Source organism: Pristis pectinata, chromosome 17, assembly GCF_009764475.1.
Source record: "Pristis pectinata isolate sPriPec2 chromosome 17, sPriPec2.1.pri, whole genome shotgun sequence".
Lineage (NCBI taxonomy): Eukaryota > Metazoa > Chordata > Chondrichthyes > Rhinopristiformes > Pristidae > Pristis > Pristis pectinata.
Window position 1 is genome coordinate 44,314,477 of NC_067421.1, and position 21,291 is coordinate 44,335,767.

Below are 21,291 nucleotides of genomic sequence, written 5' to 3' on the forward strand. Positions count from 1 at the left end.
CCCCGTAGCCTCGGCGCATTAATTTGACAGTCGGTGGCAAATAGGTTGGGAGTTCATCCGCGTACAGAATCTAGTGCGGAGCGGTTCCGCAGCGGGGAATGAATGTCAGTGGTTACCTCACCCCCCCCCCCCCCACCCCGGTAACCAGTTTAACACCGAGTCTGCTGCAGCGAAACTGATCAAACTTTCGGAGGTAGCCTTCCCGCAACGGTGTGGGCTGTTTCCATGGGAACGGATGTAAACGCTGAAAGTAGTGCGGCAGCGATCTCCATGGAGACGGGACTGTTTCCCGGGACCCGAGCGGAGCGGCGGCCGTTACAGCGCGGCGCGCCCCCGGAGCGGAGGCCCCGTTAGGCGCGCCCCCGGAGCGGAGCGGCGGCCCCGTTAGGCGCCCCCCCCCCCCCCGGCAGCCGACATGTCGCTCGACGACCCGCGCCTGGAGTGGCTCCGGGACCGCGTGAACCAGGCGTTCGGCCTGAGCGGGCCCGGCGCCTTCGACGAGCTGCTGAACCGCGACGACGGGCGGCACGAGCTGCTCATCCTCCGCTTCCTCAACGACTCGCTGGGCGAGGACTGCCCGTCCGCGCTGCTCTTCTTCAGGGGCAGCCGCACCGAGGAGCTGGAGCTGGAGATCGGTGAGGCGGGGGACCCACCGGCACCCGGGGGGGGGAGGGGGAGGGGGACCCACCGGCACCCGGGGGGGGAGGGGGGAGGGGGACCCACCGGCACCCGGGGGGGAGGGGGAGGGGGACCCACCGGCACCCGGGGGGGAGGGGGAGGGACCCACCGGCACCCGGGTGGCGGAGAGGGATCCGGGGGGGGGGGGAAGAGGGATCCACCAGCACCCGGTGGGGGGGGGGACACCGGCACCCAGGGGAGAGAGGGACCCACCGGCACCCGGGGGGTGGGGGTGGGGAGTGAGACACACTGGAACTAGGGGTGGAGGAGACACACCAGGATATGGGGTTAAAACCACTGACCCCATCGGGACTAGGGGAAAGGGGTGAATAAACCAGAAGACACCCGGGAGAGGGTCATTAAACACACCCTCGACTCCCGAGAATTTTGGGTTACAAGCTAAACCCATCAAGAAAGCAGAACATGCTGGCAATACTCCAGGTCAGGCAGCACCAGCGGAGAGAGAAGCAATTAATGTTTCTAGTGACTGACCTTTCTTCAGAATAATTCATCAAATTACTGGGATTCTGATGAAAGGACATCAACCTGGAACATTGACTCCTACAAATGCTCCCTGACCTGCTTTCTTTCTTGGGGTTAAACACTCAGAAGCCCAGGGGGATTCACCTGTAAAACACTCTAGGATTAAACCCCTGGATACTTCGTGATGAACAGCTGGGTAGGAGGTGGGGAGCATGGTTAACATGGACCATAGATAAGTTTTTTTTACACAGAGGGTGGTAGTTGCCTGGAACAGGCTGCCAAGGGCAGTGGTAGAAGCAGATCTGACAGTGACATTTAACAGGCATTTAGACAGACACGTGAACAGGCAGGGAATGGATGGATATGGACCACATGCAGGCAGATGGGATTAGTTTAAATTGGCATAATTGTCAACGCCAACATGGTGGGCTGAAAGGCCTGTTTCTATGCTGAACTGTTCTATGTTCTATCTAGGGATTAAAGACCCAGGGTTAAAAATAACACAGCCAGGGTTAAACCAGAGAACTCCTTGGATTTCACCACATGCACCTTTGGATTTAATAAACACGTTTGAGGATTAAATTTCCCATTTGGATCAGTTTCCCATCTGGGACCTTATCAATATGTTTAATTATCTCTTCAATAATTTCAATCAAATTTGTCAGACATCATCTCCTTAACAAATCAAAGTTGAGTTTATTGCCATTTGCACAAGCCTGTGTACACAGGTACAATGAAAATCTTGCAGCAGTGTCAAAGGTACATAGCGATATACAAACAGTATTCACACGAAAAACGTAAATCGTACACAATTTTTACAATAAAGAACAGAATTAGAACAAAAAAAAAACACATTCCATCCAGTGCAGAGTGATCAAAGTGGTCATAGTGTTGGTTAAACTGTAGTGATTAGGGTTTTGCCAGTTGGTTTAAATTTAAATTTTTAAATTTTAAATTTTATTTACAGCGTGGTAAGAGGCCCTTCTGGCCCAATGAGTCTGCACCGCCCATTTTAAACCCAAATTAACCTACCCGTATGTCTTTGGAATGTGGGAGGAAACCGGAGCACCCGGAGGAAACCCATGCAGACACAGGAGAACATACAAACTCCTTACAGACAGCCACGGGAATCAAACCCCAATTGCTGGCACTGTAATAGCGTTGTGCTAACCGCTACGCTATCGTGCTACCAAATGGTTGAAGGGGAGTTGTTCTTGAACCTGGTGTTGTGGGACTTTGGGCTCCTGTACTTTTCAAATTTTTGGTTACTCCCTGCCTTTCCAAGTGTAGATTAATCCTGTCCCTCAGAATTTTTTTGCAGTAACTTTCCCACTATTGACATTACACTCAAAGGCCTGTAATTACCTTGCTTATCCCTGCTGCCTTTCAAAATGGGTACCTCAACTATTGTCCTCTGGACCATCTTGCACCTCACAGTGGCTGTTGATGATTTAAAATTCTTTTTCAGTGTCCCAGCATTCTCCTCCCTCGCCTTTCACATTAGCTTGGGATATAATCATAGAGTTATACAGCATGGAAACAGGCCCTTTGGCCGAACTGGTCCATGCCGACCAAGGTGCCCCATCCAAACTAGTCCCATTTGCCAGTGTTTGGCCCATAACCTTCTAAACCTTTCCTATCCATATACCTGTCCAACTATCTTTTAAAAGTTGTTATTGTACCTGCCTCAACCACTTCCTCTGGCAGCTCAATTCATCTTTTGTGTCAGCAAAAAGTTGCCCTGCAGATTTGTATTAAATATTCCCCCCTCACAAATCTGTGCCCTCTAGTTATTGATTCCCCAACTCTGGGTAAAGGACTGAGTGCGGTCACTTTATTTACGCCCCTCGTGATTTTATACATCTCTACAAGATCACCTCTCAGTCTCCTATGCTCAAAGGAATAGTCCTAGCCTGTCCAACCTCTTCAATTAGTTATCTCTCCTTGATCCCATGTGAACTAAACTTCCAGACTAGTCTTCCATGTCGGACCTTGTCAAAGGCCTTTATAAAGTTCATATAGACAATGTCCACTGCCCTACCCTCATCTATCCCTTTGGTTACCTCTCCGAAAAACTCCGACATGATTTTGCACCCACCTAAAGCCATCTGCTAATAAGACCATAAGACATAGGAGCAGGATTAGGCCATTTGGCCCATTGAGTCTGCTCTGGCATTCAATCATGGCTGTTTTAATTTTCAACTAATCAAGAACTTAGCAACCTCTGCTTTAAGTATACCCAATGACTTGGCTTCCACTGCCGACTGTGGAAATGAATTCCACAGATTCACCACCCTCTGGTAAAAGAAATTCTTCCTCATCTCAGCTCTAAAGGGATGTCCTCAAATGTTGATAAGTCCTGTCCCTCAGATTTCCCTCCAGTAACTTACCCACCACTAACGTCAGACTCACCAGACTGTAGTTCCCTGGCTTGTCTTTGCTGCCCTTCCTAAAGAATGGTACAGTATTAGCTACCTTCCAATCTTCTGGAACTTCACCTGTGCCTAAGGATGAAGCAAAAGGATCTCCGCAAAGGCCTCCGCAATTTCCTCCCTAGCTTCTGACAAGGTGTGAGGATGCACTCGGGACAGGCCCTGAGGAGTTATCCACCTTAATATACCCCAAGGCCACCAATACCTCCTCCCTGGTAATTTGTACAAGACATTGTCACTCATTTCCCTCATTTCTTTCGCAGCCATCATTTTCTCCACAGTAAAACTTGTTAAAAATCTCACTGATTTCCTGTGGCTCCACACGTAGACAGCCATGCTGATCTTTGGGGACCTATTCTCTTCCTAGCCACCCTTTTACTCTTAATATGCCTATAATTGCTCTCCTGATTTCTCTCGTGTACTCCTACACTTCTTATAGTCATTGAGGGATTTGCTTGTTCCCAAGTGCCCAATGTATGACTCCTGGAGAGATACGAGCATCTGGAATCCAATGGCTTGATTAGGGAAAGCCAGCATGGCTTTGTATGGGGCAAGTCGTGTCTTACTAACCTGGTTGAGTTTTTGACAGGGTGACGAGAGAGATTGATGAAGGTAGAGCTGTGGATGTCATCTATATGGACTTCAGTAAGGCATTTGACAAGGTCCCACATAATTGGTTAATCAAGAAAGTTCAGATGCATGGGGTCAGTGGAGAATTGGCTGTGTGGATCCAGAACTGGCTTGCCTGTAGAAGACAAAGGGTGGTGGTTGAAGGGACTTATTCGGGCCGGAAGCCTGTGAGTAGTGGTATTCTGCAGGGATCTGTACTGGGACCTCTGCTGTTTTTGATGTATGTAAATGACCTGGATGAGTATGTTGCTGGATGGGTTAGGAAGTTTTCAGACGATACCAAGATTGGTGTAGTTGTGAATAGTGTAGAAGACTGGCGACGGAATACAGTGTGATATAGATCAGTTGCAGATGTGGGCAGAGAAATGGCAGATGGAGTTTAGCTTGGATAACTGTGAGGTGTTGCACCTTGGTAGGACTAATGTTAAGAGGCAGTACACTCTTAAGGCAAGACCCTTTACAGTGTTGAAGAGCAGAGAGACCTTGGGGTGCAAGTCCATGATTCATTGGAAGTGGCTACACAGGTAGACAGGGTGGTTAAGAAGGCTTATGGAATGCTTGCATTTATTAATCGAGGTATTGAGTATAGGAGTCAAGAAGTTATGATGCATCTCTATAGAACTCTGGTTAGGCCGTATTTAGAGTATTGCGTGCAATTCTGGTCACCTCACTATAGGGAGGATGTGGAGGCTTTAGAGAGGGTGCAGAGGAGGTTTACCAGGATGCTGCTGGGATTAGAGGGCATGTGCTATCAGGAGAGGCTGGACAAACTTGGGCTCTTTTCTCTGGAGCGGCAGAGGCTGAGGGGTGATCTGTTGGAAGTGTATAAAATTATGAGGGGCATAGATAGGGTGGACAAGCAATATCTTCTTCCCATTATTGAGCGATCCAGTACCAGAGGGCATGGTTTTAAGGTGAGAGGGGGTAGGTTCAGAAAGACGTGAGGGGTAGGTTTTTTACTCAGAGTGGTGGATACCTGGAATGCATTGCCTGATAGGGTGGTGGAGGCAAATTCATCAGGGGCTTTTAAGAGGGGCTTGGATGGGCACATGAATGAGAGGAAAATGGGATATGGGCATTCTGTAGGTAGGAGGGATTAGCTATGTCGGCACAACATTGTGGGCCAAAGGGCCTGTTCTGTGCTGTACTGTTCTATGTTCCTGACCAGAGCCTCAATATCTCTCATCAGCCAGGGTTCCTTAAACTTGCCAGCCTTGCCCTTCACCCTAGCAGGAACATGCTGCCCCTGAACTCTTGATATCACACTTTTAAAAGCCTCCCACTTGCTAGTCATCCCTTTACCAGGAGAACATGTATGGATTTGGGGGTAATGTATTAGCATGGATAGAGGATTGGTTAACCAATAGAGGGCAGGGAGTTAGGATAAATGGGTGTTTCTGTGGTTGGCAATAAGTGGTGAGTGGGGTGCCACAGGGGTCGGTGTTGGTCCCGCAACTGTTCACGATATACATTAACGAGGGGACCGTGTAGCATACCTAAGTTTGTTGATGACACTAAATTGAGTGGAAAAGCAATTTGTGCAGAGGATGCGGAGAATTTGCAGAGAGATATAGATAGGTTAAGTGTCTACCTCATAGATAGGCAAGGGTCTGGCAGATGGAGTACAATGTTGGTAAATGTGAGGTCATCCACTTTGGAAGGAAAAATAGAAGAGCAGATTATTATTTAAATGGTGAAAGATTGCAGCATGCTGTTGTGCAGAGGGACTTGGGAGTGCTTGTGCATGAATTGCAAAAGGTTGGTTTGCAGGTGCAACAGGTTATCAAGAAGGCAAATGGAATGTTGGCCTTCGTTGCTAGAGGGATTGAATTTAAGAGCAGTGAGGTTATGCTGCAACTGTACAGGGTACTGGTGAGGCCGCACCTAGAGTACTGCGTGCAGTTCTGGTCTCCTTACTCAAGGAAAGATATACTGGCCTTGGAGGTGGTGCAGAGGAGGTTCACCAGGTTGATTCTGGAGATGAGGGGGTTAGCCCATGACAAGAGATTGAGTTGCCTGGGACTATACTCACTGAAATTCAGAAGAAAGAGAGGGGATCTTATAGAATCATAAAAAATTATGAAAGGGATAGATAAGATAAAGGCAGGAAGGTTGTTTCTACTGGTAGGTGAGACTACAACTAGGGGACATAGACTCAAGATTTGGGGAGAATAGATTTAGGATGGAGATGAGGGCAGGCATGGTAGTGCAGCGGTTAGTGTAACACTATGACAGCGCTAGTGACCTGGGTTCAATTCCGACCGCTGTCTGTAAGGAGTTTGTACATTCTCCCTGTGACTGCGTGGGTTTCCTCCCACATTCCAAAAATATACTGGTTTGGAAGTTGTGGGCATCCTATGTTGGCACCGGAAGCATGGCGACATTTGCGGGCTGCCCCCAGAACACTACGCAAAGATACATTTCACTGTGTTTTGGTGTACATGTGACTAATAAAGAAATCTTACCTTAAACCACTTTTCCTAGAGAGTAGTGAATCTGTGAAATTCGCTGCCCAGGGAAGCTGCAGTGGCCACCTCATTAAATATATTTAAGACACAGTTAGATATATTTTTGTATAGTAGGGGAATTAAGGGTTGTGGGAAAAAGGCAGGTAGGTGGATCTGAGTCCACGGCCATAATCTCATTGAATGGCGGAGCAGGCTCGACGGGCCAGATGTCTCACCCATAAGATCCCACCTAATGCCTCCAAAGTTGGCTCTCCCTAGTTTAGGACTTTAACCTGTGAACCAGTCCTATCTTTCTCCAGAACTATTTTTAAACTAATAGAATTATGGTCACTGGACCCAAAGTGCCCTCGGACTGACACTTCAAGCACTTGCCCTACCTCGTGCTCTAAGAGGAGGTCCAGTGTTGTGCCCTCTCTCATCGGACCCTCTATACATTGATTAAGTAAATTTTCTTGGACATTTTTGACAAATTCCACTCCTCCCAAGCCCTCTGCACTATGGGTGGCCCAGTCAATACTGGCGAAGTCAAAATCTCCCAGTAATACTAGCCTATTATTCTTAAAACTATCTGCAATCTTTCCACACATCTGCTCTAATTCCTGCTAACTATTGTGAGGCCTATACAGTCCCATCAAGGTGACCATCCTCTTCTTGTTTCTAAGTTCTACCCATATGGCCTCACCGGATGATCCCCCAGGAATATCCCCTCCGTTATATCATCCCTAATCGAAAAGACAACTCCCCCTCCTCTCTTACCTGTACCTCTGTCACGTTTGCAGCATCTGTATCCTGGAACATTGAGCTGCCAGTCCTGCCCTTCTCTCAGCCATGTTTCTGTTATGGCAATAATATCCCAATCCCCAGAGCTAATCCACGCCCTGAGTTCATCCACCTTACCATTAATCCTCTTGCATTGAAATAGATGCAGTTTAAACCAGCGGTCTTTCCTCTCCCTTTACTGTGCTCCTGGCTATCCTGACTACTGAACTTGTTCTCATTGGCCATAGTATTTCCCCCCGACTTCTCATCGGCCTCTTTACTGCTCAGGGTCCAATCCCGCTGCCAATCTAGTTTAAATCCTCTCGAGTAGCACTAGCAAATCTTCCTGGCACGAATTTGGTCCATCTCCAGTTCAGATTCAACCTGTCCCTCTTGTACAGGTCACCTCTGTCAAAGAAGAGATCCAAATGATCCAAGAACTTGAATCCCTGCCCCCTGCACCAGCTTCTCAGCCACATATTTAACTGAGGTTTCTTTCTGCTTCTACTCTCACTAACACGTGGCACTGGGAGTAATCTGGAGATCTCTCTTGAAGTCCTATTTTTTTAACTTCTTTCCTAACTCCCTATACTCCCTCTGCAGGACCTCATCCCTTTTCCTACCTATGTTGTTTGTACCAATGTGTACAATGGCCTCTAGCTGTTTGCCCTCCCCCTTGGGAATGTTCTACAACTACTCAGAGACATCCTTGACCCTGGCACCTGGGAGGCAACACACCATCCTGGCATCCCTTCTGCAGCCACAGAAACTTGTGCCTGTCCCCCTAACTAGCGAGTCTCCTCTCACTATCATTCTGTCTGTGAGCACCCTATCCTGCAGACCCTCATGGCCAGTCACAGTAGCACTGACATGACTGCTGCTGCTACCCTTAAAAGGTCATTCCCCCCTCCAACAGTATCCAATGGCCACAGGGGAACCCTACACTTATTGCCTATACTTCTTGCCTTTCCTGGTGGTCACCCAGCTACTTGCTACCTGTTCCTTTGGTGTGACCACCTCTTATCCATGATGCTTCAGTATCCTGGATGATCCTGAGTGCATCCAGCTTCAGTTCCTTAATGTGGTCAGCCAGTAGTTGCAGCTGATTGCATTTCCCACAGTGTAGTCCTCAGGGACATTGGGAGTCTCCCTGATCATGTCCTGCAGGAGGAGCATACCACTGCTCTAACTGCAATCTCAACTGCGCTAAGTGTAAAAAAATATAAAGTTAAAGAGACCTCACTGGCCTTACCTCTACCTCTGCTCAGCCTCCTCTTGCCAAAGCCTTAGGAGTCAAAGCCTCAGCTCCTCAAGCCAAGTGAGCTCCTCGAAATTCAACTTGGGCCGTTTAACCTGATTTTTGATAAATGTGGTCTGACTCTCTCTTTAGCTCATTTTTCTCCAATGCATATATTCTGTGATGTCAAAAATTGTGTTAATATGCCAAGTTATCATTAGCAATGGCCCAGGCAACAAAGTTGCATCTGAACGCACTGTCTGTCGGGGCGGGTGGAGGCAGTACTCTCACAACACTTAAGGAGTATCTGTGTAAGCATTTGCATGTCAAGGTGTAGAAAGCTATGGACAAGGTGCAGGTAAATGTGAATTAGTGTAGATAGGTACTTAATAGTCAGCATGGACATGGTGGGCTGGAGGGCCTGTTTCTGTGCTGTTTGACTGCAGTTGGTTTCTACGTCTCCCAGCACTCATCTTCCACTCTACCATACTGCCACAAACCTATCTGTCTTTTGTTTTATCTTGTGCTGGCCTTCACAAAGCACTGTCACTGTTTATGTTATTCTTCATAAAGAGCTTGAGGAAACCCCTGAACCTACAAATGATGAAGAAGCTGAAACTGCTGAGATAGCTGAAAAGTCTGAGTTGCTCAATGAGGATGAAGCATCAAAAGTTGGTGGTAAGTTTATATGGAGGCCTATCGTTCACTCTGAAAATTAAAGTCAAATTTCAGTGTTTTACAGTAAACAGTCATTGAATATCTTCCAGCATCTCTTTCTCTGAATTGACAACAGAAAATGGTAGATGTACTCAGCAAGTCTGCATCTGTGGATAGATGATTAACATTTCATCTCTCACCATAGCTGGGCCTGGAGAAAGTTCCTGGCTTCTGCTCAGATTCCGTTTGGCTTGACGTGGCTGGACTGTGGAGCTTGCTGAGTGAAATCTTCCAGTTTATGCAGAAGTACAGTGCATTGTTCTATCAACTCACTCATGCACAGAATCACCTTCAGGTCTCTCAGACTCTGTGACATTGATGGGGAGCTAAAGTCCTATTAGTGGTTTAATTCTTGTTCTTTGTTTCATTAACAAAATTAGTAAGGAAGTGATGCTGCATTAGATGTGTATCTCCCCACACCTTTATGCACAATTTACATGTTTGGAGAAGGGAGAAAGGATGACCAATCCATTCGATCTGTGCTTTGACCTACAGCTTCTGCTAGTCGGAAACAGTCACCTATGACTCTGGAACCTGCAGCATCCCAGGCAAGCCAGGCTGACGGAGAAAATACAAAGACAAACCTCCCACGAACTGTACGTCTGGCATTATGGTTTTAATTGACTGTTGGTAATGTTAGAAGTTTTGCTGCTGAAATTGATATAGATTTAGACTCCAAGCAAAGTGTGTCTGTTTTTACTATCGTTTTTTTGGGCTGACATGTACTGTATCATATTTTCCTTTTAAAAACAAAATCTAGGCATTGTCTACTGAAGCAGATCATTGTGCAAGCAGTATTAATATTCTGAGTGAATTAATATTGTAAAGCTTCAGTATAAACACTCAGAACACGAGTGAAGTAGTGCGGATGGTGGAAAGCTGAAAATGAAAGTGGGAAATTTTCAAAGTACAGGCAGCAGCTCTGGAGTAAGAACAGAAGGCAGCCAATGACAATTCAGTCTGAGACCCTTTCTCAGATACTTGGGACTATGATGAACTTCCCTACTCTTTGCTTTTATTGCCAGTCTCACACAATGTTGATTATAGAATTTTCATTGTGCCCTTGCATAAGTAATCTGGATGCTGAAGGACCATTTCAAACTCTTACTTAAAATAATAAGCATTTAATGTTGTTGATTTTATTTCCAGATAACCTGATCTTCAGTGTAATGAACCTCATATTTTTGAAGTTAAGATCTCTGCCAAAGCTCCTCAGCTCTGAAGGCACAAGTTGGCTGGGCTGTTTGTCCCCTTCATCCTGCCAGAGACTCCTCAAAGCCCTGCTTGATGTTCAACATAGCAGACACTGACTGAGGTGGCGGGATGCTGGTTTGATTCGTACCCTACTGACTCTGACTTTGTTACCTGTGGGGTGGCTGGTTTGGCCCTGAGCCCTTGTCAATACTTGTTTTGCCCAGCTGCCTGGATGTTTAAGGTGACACTAAAACAGGGGGCTGTGCTTGATTTTCTTGCTGTCACCCACAAAGACAGTACAGTCTCCAAGCCACAACTTCCTGCGCACATCTCAGACTGGGACTGAATCAAATGAACATTATAAAACTTCTGCTTCCCCTCTATACAGTACCTTTGCCTGGCTCCACTGATGTTCTCCCTTTTTTCTATGCCTGGAACATCAGGAGTAATTATCACAGTGCCCCTTGCCTTAGGCTGTGAAGAGGTAACTCAACTCACTCATTGAGCCTGGGACTTTGATGATCTGTAGGAAGTGTTATCCAGGATATTTGTCAGAAGCATATCTAGGAGTGTATTGGTGAGACATTGGCACATGTACTTTATGAAGTGTCTTTATGTGTAAATGATTTGTTTATGCATCATTAATATTCAGATCTGTGGTTCTTCATTATTTCAGAAAATCATAACACAGTTAGTGGAACATCCAATGCTCCATGTTTCACTTGAGAAAATTCCTCAGGAGTTTATGAATGAGGATGCATTCTTTTTTCTTAGGAATAAAAAAGGTAGGTGTCTTTATAATCTTGTTGTGTATTGAGACAGGTTTCAAGCTGAGCACTTAGGCACAGAAAGAATTACTCCCTAACGTTACTAACAAGTAGTTAAATTGCAATTGACACTGGACTGGAAAATAATGTATAAGTGTTACCAACCTAGAAAGAAACATTGACAGATTAAGTGAATGAACAAAATTGTGGCAGGGTGAAATGCAACAGGGCGAAATCAAGTATTTTGGAACAAAAAGGAGAAATCTGAGTGTATTTTAACTGGGGAACAGTTAGAAACTGTGGAGAAATTGAGCAGTCCATGCTCACGTATCACAAAATTGTGGTAGGTTTGATAACAAAGAGTTATCAAACTAGAGGCTTGTAAGGTAAAGTGAAAGATATGCTACACATAGAACATAGAAAACCTACAGCACAATACAGGCCCTTCGGCCCACAAAGTTGTGCTGAACATGTCCCTACCTTAGAAATTACCAGGCTTACCCATAGCCCTCTATTTTTCTAAGCTCCATGTACCTATCCAAAAGTCTCTTAAAAGACCCTATCGTATCCGCCTCCACCACTGTTGCCAGCAGCCCATTCCACGCACTCACCACTGTCTGAGTAAAAAACTTACCCCGACATCTCTGTACAAAAGCCCTGGTTGACAACATGAAAAACTATGTGCAGCAGCTCAGGACACCACACAATAGGAAGGACATCAAGGCCATGGAAAGAGGCAGCACACCTTAGGCTGCTGCAGTTTCCTCCCACATCCCAATTTACAGCAACCAAGTAAGCTGGTAGGTAGGTTAACTGGATGCTGTAAATTGCCCTGGTGTGTAGGTGAGTGGTAGAGAATGTGGGAGAATAAACAATGGGATTAATGTAGGATGACTGTAAAATGGGTGGTTGATGGTGGTGTGGACAGTGGTCTGAAGGGCCTGTTTCCATTGCTGTATCTGTCTAGGACAGTGCAGCACTCTCAGTAGTATCATCCTTGATTATAGGCACAAGTCTGTGGAGTGAAACTTGTACCTATAATCTTCTGACTCAGATAAAAGACGACTGAACCCCAACCTTCGTTAATCCGAAATGTTTCTTTGTGAGTCTTGTTTTAACCCTGGCTGCATAGAAAAATGGGCAGAATATTACATGTTGTCACTTGCTTGCATGGAAATGTTCATGCTGTTAAACCCACGTTAATTATACATGCTTAAACTTTTGTATCTCTAGAAACCATTACAGAACCCAATGACATGAAGGAGACCAATTTACTAATGCCTAAAATGCTGGAGTTCGGCATGCTGAATGGACACTCTTTGTTGATGTTACATCAAATCTTAACACAGGTGAAACGATGAAACTATTGAAGGATTGGTACAATGTTGTTAGAAATCATTCCTATGGCCCAAACTCCAGGTCCTTAGATGCTGCTTTCGGAATCCTGTTTTAATAACATTTACATCAATGGAAATGACCTAGGTAAACATTAAAATAGGGGGGAACTAAATCTCAGTGTGAAAAAGTTTTATAATGAAATCACTGGTAGAATAAGTCACCATCATGGTTTATGGAGTGAACAGTTCAATTACTAAAAATATTTATTAGAAATTTTTGTCTCCTATTCAATTAAAATTTCTAATGTATCAAGTAAGATTTTAACACATTTTGGAATAACATTTAAAAAAAATAGTCTTTGGATTTTACCATATGTAAAATCATATGGGCCTGCAACTGTTCATGATACACATTAATGATTTGGAAGAGGGGACCAAGTGTAGCGTATCTAAGTTTGCTGATGACACTAAATTGAATGGAAAAGCAAATTGTGCAGAGGATGCAGAGAGTCTGCAGAGAGATATAGATAGGTCAAGTGAGTGTGCAAGGGTCTGGTAGATGGAGTACAACGTTGGTAAATGTGAGGTCATCCACTTTGGAAAGAAAAATAGAAGATCAGATTATTATTTAAATGGTGAAAGATTGCAGCATGCTGTTGTGCAGGGGGATTTGGGAGTGCTTGTGCATGAATCACAAAAGGTTGTTTTGCAGGTAAAATAAGATATCTTTATTAGTCACATGTACATTGAATAGTGCAAGAGGCTATCAAGAAGGCAAATGGAATGTTGGCCTTCATTGCTCAAGGGATTGAATTTAAGAGCAGGGAGGTTATGCTGCAACTATAGGGTACTGGTGAGGCTGCACCTGGAGTACTGCGTGCAGTTCTGGTCTCCTTACTCGAGGAAAGAGATACTGGCTTTGGAGGCGGTGCAGGGGAGGTTCACCAGGTTGATTCCGGAGATGAGGGGGTTAGCCTATAAAGAGAGATTGAGTTGCCTGGGACTATACTTGCTGGAATTCAGAAGAAAGAGAGGGGATCTTATAGAAACATATATAAAATTATGAAAGGGATAGATAAGATAGAGGCAGGAAAGTTGTTTTCTTTGGTAGGTGAGACTAGAACTAGGCGCATGGCCTCAAGATTTCGGGGAGTAAATTTAGGATGGAGATGAGGAGGAACTGCTTTTCCCAGAGAGTAATGAATCTGGAATTCTCTGCCCAGGGAAGCAGTAGAGGCTACCTCATTAAATATATTTAAGACATGGATAGATTTTTGCATTGTAGGGGAATTAAGGGTTATGGGGAAAAGGCAGATAGGTGGATCTGAGTCCCCGACCAGATCAGCCATGATCTTATTAAATGGATGGGCCAGACAGCCTCATCCTGGTCCTGCTCCTATTTCTTGTTCTTATGTAGGTGAGTCCAAAACTAGGGGGCACAGTTTTAGGGTGAGAGGGGAAAGATTTGAAAGGAAGCTGAGGGGCAACTGTCTCATGGAGACGGTGGTGATTATATGGAACAAGCTGCCAAGTCATCACTACAATCACCCAGATCTTTTTCCATAGTGAATACTGAAGTAAAGTATTCATTAAGTACCTCTGCTATTTCCTCTGGATCCATACACACTTTCCCACTGTTACACTTGATAGGTCCTATTCTTTCCTGTCTTATCCTCTTACTCTTCACATACTTGTAGAATGCCTTAGGGTTTTCCTTAATCCTGCCCACCAAGGCCTTCTCATGGCCCCTTCTGGCTCTCCTAATTTCCTTCTTAAGCTCCTTCCTGTTAGCCTTATAATCTTCCAGATCTCTAACATTACCTAGCTCTCTGAACCTTTTGTAAGCTTTTCTTCTTGACTAGATTTATTACAGCCTTTGTACACCATGGTTCCTGTACCCTATCATAACTCTCCTGTCTCATTGGAACGTACCTATGCAGAACTCCACACAAATATCCCCTGAATATTTGCCACATTTCATCCGTACTTTTCCCTGAGAACATCTGTTCCCAATTTAAGCTTCCAATGTCCTGCCTGAGAGCCTCATAATTCCCCTTGCTCAATTAAACGCTTTTCTAACTTGTCTGTTCCCCTCTCTCTCCAATGCTATTGTAAAGGAGATAGAATTATGATCACTATCTCCAAAGTGCTCTCCCACTGAGAGATCTGACACCTGACCAGGTTCATTTCCCAATACCAAATCAAGTACAGTCTCTCCTCTTGTAGACTTATCTACATATTGTATCAAGAAACCTTCCTAAGCACACCTAACAAACTCCACCCCATCTAAACCCCTTGCTCTAGGGAGATGCCAATCGATATTTGGAAAATTAAAATCTCCCATCACACAATTTTCTGGTTGTTCGTAGATTTTTCTCCTGATTAGTAAATGGAGCTGGGTTGATTACAAATCTCCCATCACACAATTTTCAGGTTGTTCGTAGATTTTTCTCCTGACTAGTAAATGGAGCTGGGTTGATTGGTTTTTGTTTAGTTGATTTTTTTTTGGTAACCAGTAATATTTCAGTGCAGTGTATGCATGAAACCTTTGAAGCAAACATTTTAAGGTGTGACAATTCTGATAATGCGAGTTGCCAGATCTGAAATTATCTCAACATTGTACGTTATGTTTTCACAGGTTTTCATGCCACTTTTGGCTCATCACCACACTAAAGCTATTGATCTAAGGCAAGGTTCATCCCGTTTCATAAGTGCAGCAACGTTTCAATACGAGAAAATGAGTGTTGCAGACTCAAGAGCAGGAGGGGATTCACGAAATATTCAATTCGTCAGGGATGAGTTCTTAATAACTGTACTAAAGTTCGCAAATCAGGTTCAGAGAACCATTCAACAGGTTGAAGGTCAGTATAACTGAATACTAGTCTGCTTCTGTATTCGGGCACAGAACATGTACCGTGGGGCTGGAGTTATACTCATGGAATTCAAAATAGGTTAAAGGCAAATGTTACTGCCAAATCAAGCCCATCAAAATATATGATAGAAAAGGAGAGAGTATATTGTAGGAACCAGTGTTCTTCGAACCCCTCTGCCCCTCATTGAAATCTGACTTTGGGATTAATAATAAGATAAAGAGTAGGGAACTCTATCTAAATATCTTTATTCAGATTGTGTGTTATACCTGCTCCAGATACAATTTATGCTCTTACCACTATTACAAATTACTTCAACTATTCTACTTTTAAATTACTTAAACTATCAACTTTGTCATAGAGTTATGCAGTATGGAAACAGGCCTTAAAGCCCACCTCGTCCATATCAACCAAGTTGCCTACCTCAGCTGGTCCCATTTGCCTGTGTTTGGCCATTAACCCTCTTAACATTTTCTATCCATGTGCCTTTCTAAATGTCTTTTAAACATTGTAACTGTAGAAACCATAGAAAAACTACAGCACAGAAAAACAGGCCATTCAGCCCTTCTAGTCTGTGCTGAAACATTATTCGGCTAGTCCCATTTACCTGCACCCAACCCATACCCCTCCAGACCTCTCTCGTCCATGTATCTATCCAATAAAAGTTAAGAGCGAGCCTGCATTTACCATATCAGATAGCAGCCCATTCCACACTCCCACCACTCTGAGTGAAGAAGTTCCCTCTAATGTTCCCCCTAAGCCTTTCCCCTTTCACCCTAAAGCCATGTCCTCTCGTACTTATCTCTCCTAATCTAGGTGGAAAGAGCCTACTTGCATTAACCCTGTCTATGCCCCTCATCATTTTATAAACCTCTATCATATCTCCCCTCATTCTCCACTCCAAGGAATAAAGTCCTAACATGCTCAATCTTTCCTTATAACTCAACTCCTGAAGACCCGGCAACATTCTTGTGAATCTCCTCTGCACTCTTTCAATCTTACTGACATCCTTCCTGTAGTTCGGCGACCAGAACTGCACACAATATTCTAAATTTGGTCTCACCAATGACTTATATAGCCTCACCAAAACATTCCAACTCCTATACTCAATACTTTGATTTATGAATGCCAGGATGCCAAAAGCCTTTTTTACAACCCTGTCTACATGTGACTCTACTTTCAGGGAATTATATATCTGAACTCCCAGATCCCTTTGTTCCTCTGCACTCCTCAGTGCCCTACCATTTACTGTGTATGTCCTCCCTTGATTTGTCCTTCCAAAATGCAACACCTCACACTTGTCTGCGTTAAATTCCATCTGCCATTTTCTGGACCATTTTTCCATTTGGTCCAGATCCCTCTGCAAGCTTTGAAAGCCTTCCTCGCTGTCCACAACACCTCCAATCTTAGTGTCATAAGCAAACTTACTAATCCAATTTACCACATTATCTTCTAGATCATTGATATATACAACAAACAACAATGGCCCTAACACAGATCCCTGAGGCACACCACTAGTCACAGGCCTCCAATCTGAGAAACAACTATCCACAACCACTCTGTCTTCTCCCATTCAGCCAATTTCGAATCCAGTTTACAACCTTTCCATGGATACCCATTGACTGAACCTTCTGAACTATATTTACCTACCTTTATTCGCTGTAAAGCATCAAGTACCTCCTCCTTTTTAATCTCTATATGTTCCATGACACTAGTGTTTGTTTCCCTTCCTTCCATATCCATGATGCCAGTTTCCTGAGTAAATACTGATGCAAAAAAACTGTTTAAGACCTCCCCCATCTCCTGAGGCTCCACACATACACGACCACTCTGATCTTCTAGGGGACCAATTCTGGCTCTTACTATCCTTTTGCTCTTAATATACCTGTAGAAACCCTTTAGGTTTACCTTCACATTATCTGCCAAAGCAGCCTCATGTCTTCTTTTTGCCTTCCTGATTTCCTTTTTTAGTATTTTCTTACATTTCCTATACTCTTCAAGTACCTCATCCATTCCTAGTTGCCTATACCTGCTATACACCTCTCTCTTTTCCTTAACCAGCTCACCAATATCCCTTGAAAACCAAGGTTCCCTATGCTTGTTACCCTTGCCTTTAATCCTGACAGGAACAAACAAACTCTGCACTCTCAAAATTTCATCTTTGAAGGCTTTCCATTTACTGAGCACATCCTTGCCAGAAAATAACTTATCCCAATCCACCCTACCTAGATCCTTTCTCATTTCCACAAAATTGGCCTTTCTCCAATTTGGAACCTCCACTCGAGGACCAGACCTATCCTTATCCATAATTATCTTGAAACTAATTGCATTATGGCCACTGGACCCAAAATGCTCACCTACACATACTTCTGTCACCTGACCTGCCTGGTTCCCTAATAGGAGATCAAGTATTGCACCCACCTCTACCACTTCCTCTGGCAGCTCGTTCCATATACCCACCACCCTCTGTGTGGAAAAAGTTGCCCCTCAGGTCCCCTTTAAACTTTTCCCCTCTCACCTTAAACCAATGTCCTCTAGTTTTAGACTCCCCTACCCTGGGAAAAAGACGGTGACCATACACCTATCTATGCCCCTCATGATTTTATAAATCTCTAAGGATACCCCTCATCCTCCACTGTTCCAGGGACAAAAAACACCAGCCTGTCCAGTCTCTCCTTATAACTCAAGCTCTCCAATCCCAGTAACATCTTTATCAATATTTTCTGCACCCTTTCCAGCTTAATGACTTGCTTCCTATAGCTGGGTGACCAGAACTGTACACAATACTCCAAGTGTGGTCTCACCATCGTCTTGTACATTTGTAACATCATGTCCCAACTCCTGTAGTCAATATCCTGACTGTTGAAGGCAAGCTTCCCAAACCCCTTCTTTACCATCCTGTCTACCTGTGCGCCACTCCCGGGGAACTATGTACTTGTCTGTGTACTAGGTCTCTCTGTTCTACAGCATTCCTCATGTGCCCTGTCATTCACTGTGTAAGTCTTGCCCTGGTTTAACTTCCCAAAATGTATCACTTCACACTTGTCTGAATTCCATCTGCCATTCCTTTGCCCACTTTCCTGGTTGATCTAAATTCTGTTGTAACCTTAGACGATCTTCTTCACTGTTTACCATACCACTAATTTTGTCTACTGATCATGCCAGCTACATTTCCATCCAAATCGTTAATATATATGATGAACAATAGTGGACCCAACACCAGTTCCTGTGGCACTCTCTGCTTGTCACAGGCCTCCAATCTGAAAAACAGCCCTACCATCCTCTGAGTCCTTCCACTAAGCCAATTTTGTATCCAATTGGCTAGCTCACCCTGGATTCCATGTGATCTAATCTCCTGGACCAGCCCACCATGTGGGACCTTGTCAAAGGCTATGCTAAAGTCCATGTAGACAATGTCTACCACTCTCCCCTCATCCATCCTCTTGGTCACCTCTTCAAAAAACTCAGTCAAATTCGTAAGACACAATTTCTCACACACAAAGCCATGCTGACTATTCCTAATCAGTCCTTGCCTTTTCAAATGCTGGTAAATCCTGTCCCTCAGAATCCCCTCCAGTAACTTTCCCACCACTGATGTTAGGCTCACCAGCATGTAGTTCCCTGGCTTGTCCTTGTAGCCCTGCCAGTGGAGGCATAGGGATAGTTGATGATTCAGGTTGAGACCCTGCATCAGGACTGAGAGTGTAGAGGGGAGATGACCTATATAGAGAGGGAAGGGTGAGGCAGGGGCTGGGCTAGAGGTGATAGGTGGAACTTGGTGAGGAGGGAGATGATGGGCAGATGGAGCCAGGTGGGGGAGGAGGAAGACGGCAGCTGCTGGGTGATAGGTAATCCAGGGTTTTGTTCATTATGATTCCACAGCTGTACTTTTCTGTAATTAAAGAAACAGAAAATACTGAAAAAACTGAGCAGGTCAGGCAGCTTCTGTAGAAAAAGAAACAGTTAATGTTTCAATAGCAGGAAAGTGGGGGGAGGGATGGGTAAAACAAAGGATGAGAGACGTACCCAGCAGGGAAGACTACAAGCAGAAAAGAAACCGGAGCCAAAATGATGACGGCAGCAATGGCCAGTTCTGATACAGGCAGAAAGACCTAAAAGAGGATATGTAAGAGTCAAATCAGGAGGGGATGGAGAAATTTGGAGCACTTTCTCCAGAAAGCTGCAGGGCCAATTGAGATTTTAGAGCCTGCGGTTTAGTAGGTGTTTTTTTGGGTTAGGGTGAATAATAAAGGCAGAGAGCACAACATGTGGCTGATACTCCTGCAAGTGTTTAGCACGAGATCAAAGATGAATTTCTCTCCATGGCTTTTGACCAAATTACTGTGGACTTTAGGTGGCCCTTCACTTGCAGCTAAATTGTAATTTACAGTCCTTGTAATTGATTAAAGAAAGGCATGAAGATGTTAAAACATAACTTCTATTATTTGAATATTGGAATATATTTCTTACCTTTCTGCCTTTAGATTCCTGCTCCAACTCTGCAGTCTCACTGGTAAAGGACAAAGGTTCAGCATTGATCTGGGGGTTGGGGGAGTTCCACTTTGTTTTGAGGTGAATTGTACATAAGGTGTGGTTAACCCAATAAATGCCTCCTACATCTCTTCAATTTGCTCTTGAAGTAAGAGTTAAGATTGGAATAAAAGCACTGAGCAGAGGGATAATGATGCCTGTTCTATTTAAAAAAGAATTTATATTTATGGTGCAAACCTGGATCTTATGCCAATCTCTAAGCAAATATACTTCCTTCATCGGTACTGATGAATGGTCATTGACCTGAAACTCGAACTCAGTTTCTCACTCCACAGATGATGCCTGACCTGCTTTGTATTTCTGACATTCTGTTTTTATCTCAGACTTCCAGCATCTCCAGTATTTTGCTTTTGAAATATTTATCTTTTCCTTTAACCAGGTGAAATCAAGCTTGAAATGCCTCCAATTGACCTTGATGCAGACTTGGACCAATTTGCTTTGGATCCAATTATAAGGGAAATGCTAGAACAGAATATAATGAACTGGCAGGTGCAAATCACTGTTGCCCTTGAAGAGCAGCTGACAAGGATACCCCAGGTGCCTTGAGTTAACATCCAAGTAGTATAATGTTCCTGTAAAATTTTGAATGAACTCTTGTGAAACTACTCTGTAATACTGTGTCTGGTCCTATTGCTGGATACCCTTTGTTATCAGCCATGCTCTTCAGGATACAGCTGTGGTGTTATTAATATTCTCTGGTTGCAAATCTCAGATCTTTGGTACGCTATTTCCAAAGAAACTCATGTTTTTCTATTTGCTGTCAACATCTTTTCTTTTTTGCCTGTTTTCTTTGTTCCTCCTTTCTGACACCAGTGGTGGGTAAGTTACTGGAGGGGATTCTGATGGACAAGATCTAAGATGAATCAACATTTGGATAAGCCAGGTCTAATTAGGGATAGTCACATGGCTTGTGCGTGGGAAATCATGTCTGACAGATTTCTTAGAGTTTTTTTTTGAAGAGGTAACCAAAAGGATAGATGAGGGTAGGTGAGGGAACGCAAGGTCCCACATGGCAGTCTGGAAGGTTAAATTGCTTGAGGACCAGAGGGAGATGGCTAATTGGATTCATAAGTGGCTTGATGCTAAGAAGCAGAGGGTGAGATGAATGTTGTTTCTTGGACTGGAGGCCTGTGACGAGTGGTGTGCCACAGGGGTCGGTGTTGGGACC

General features: G+C 44.3%; 1 protein-coding gene across 1 annotated transcript in view; it reads left to right on the forward strand.

Annotated features, from left to right (window-relative positions):
• The first annotated feature begins 321 nt into the window (after positions 1–321).
• Positions 322–21,291, forward strand: part of dnah10 (dynein axonemal heavy chain 10) — a 285,578-nt gene continuing 264,608 nt past the window's right edge. The window contains exons 1-7 of the mRNA XM_052032383.1: positions 322–635; positions 9,261–9,365; positions 9,900–10,000; positions 11,275–11,383; positions 12,599–12,714; positions 15,341–15,563; positions 20,503–20,660. Of these exons, the coding sequence (XP_051888343.1) occupies positions 416–635; positions 9,261–9,365; positions 9,900–10,000; positions 11,275–11,383; positions 12,599–12,714; positions 15,341–15,563; positions 20,503–20,660 (1,032 nt within the window). The 5' untranslated portion in view covers positions 322–415. The remainder of the gene's footprint in view (positions 636–9,260; positions 9,366–9,899; positions 10,001–11,274; positions 11,384–12,598; positions 12,715–15,340; positions 15,564–20,502; positions 20,661–21,291) is intronic.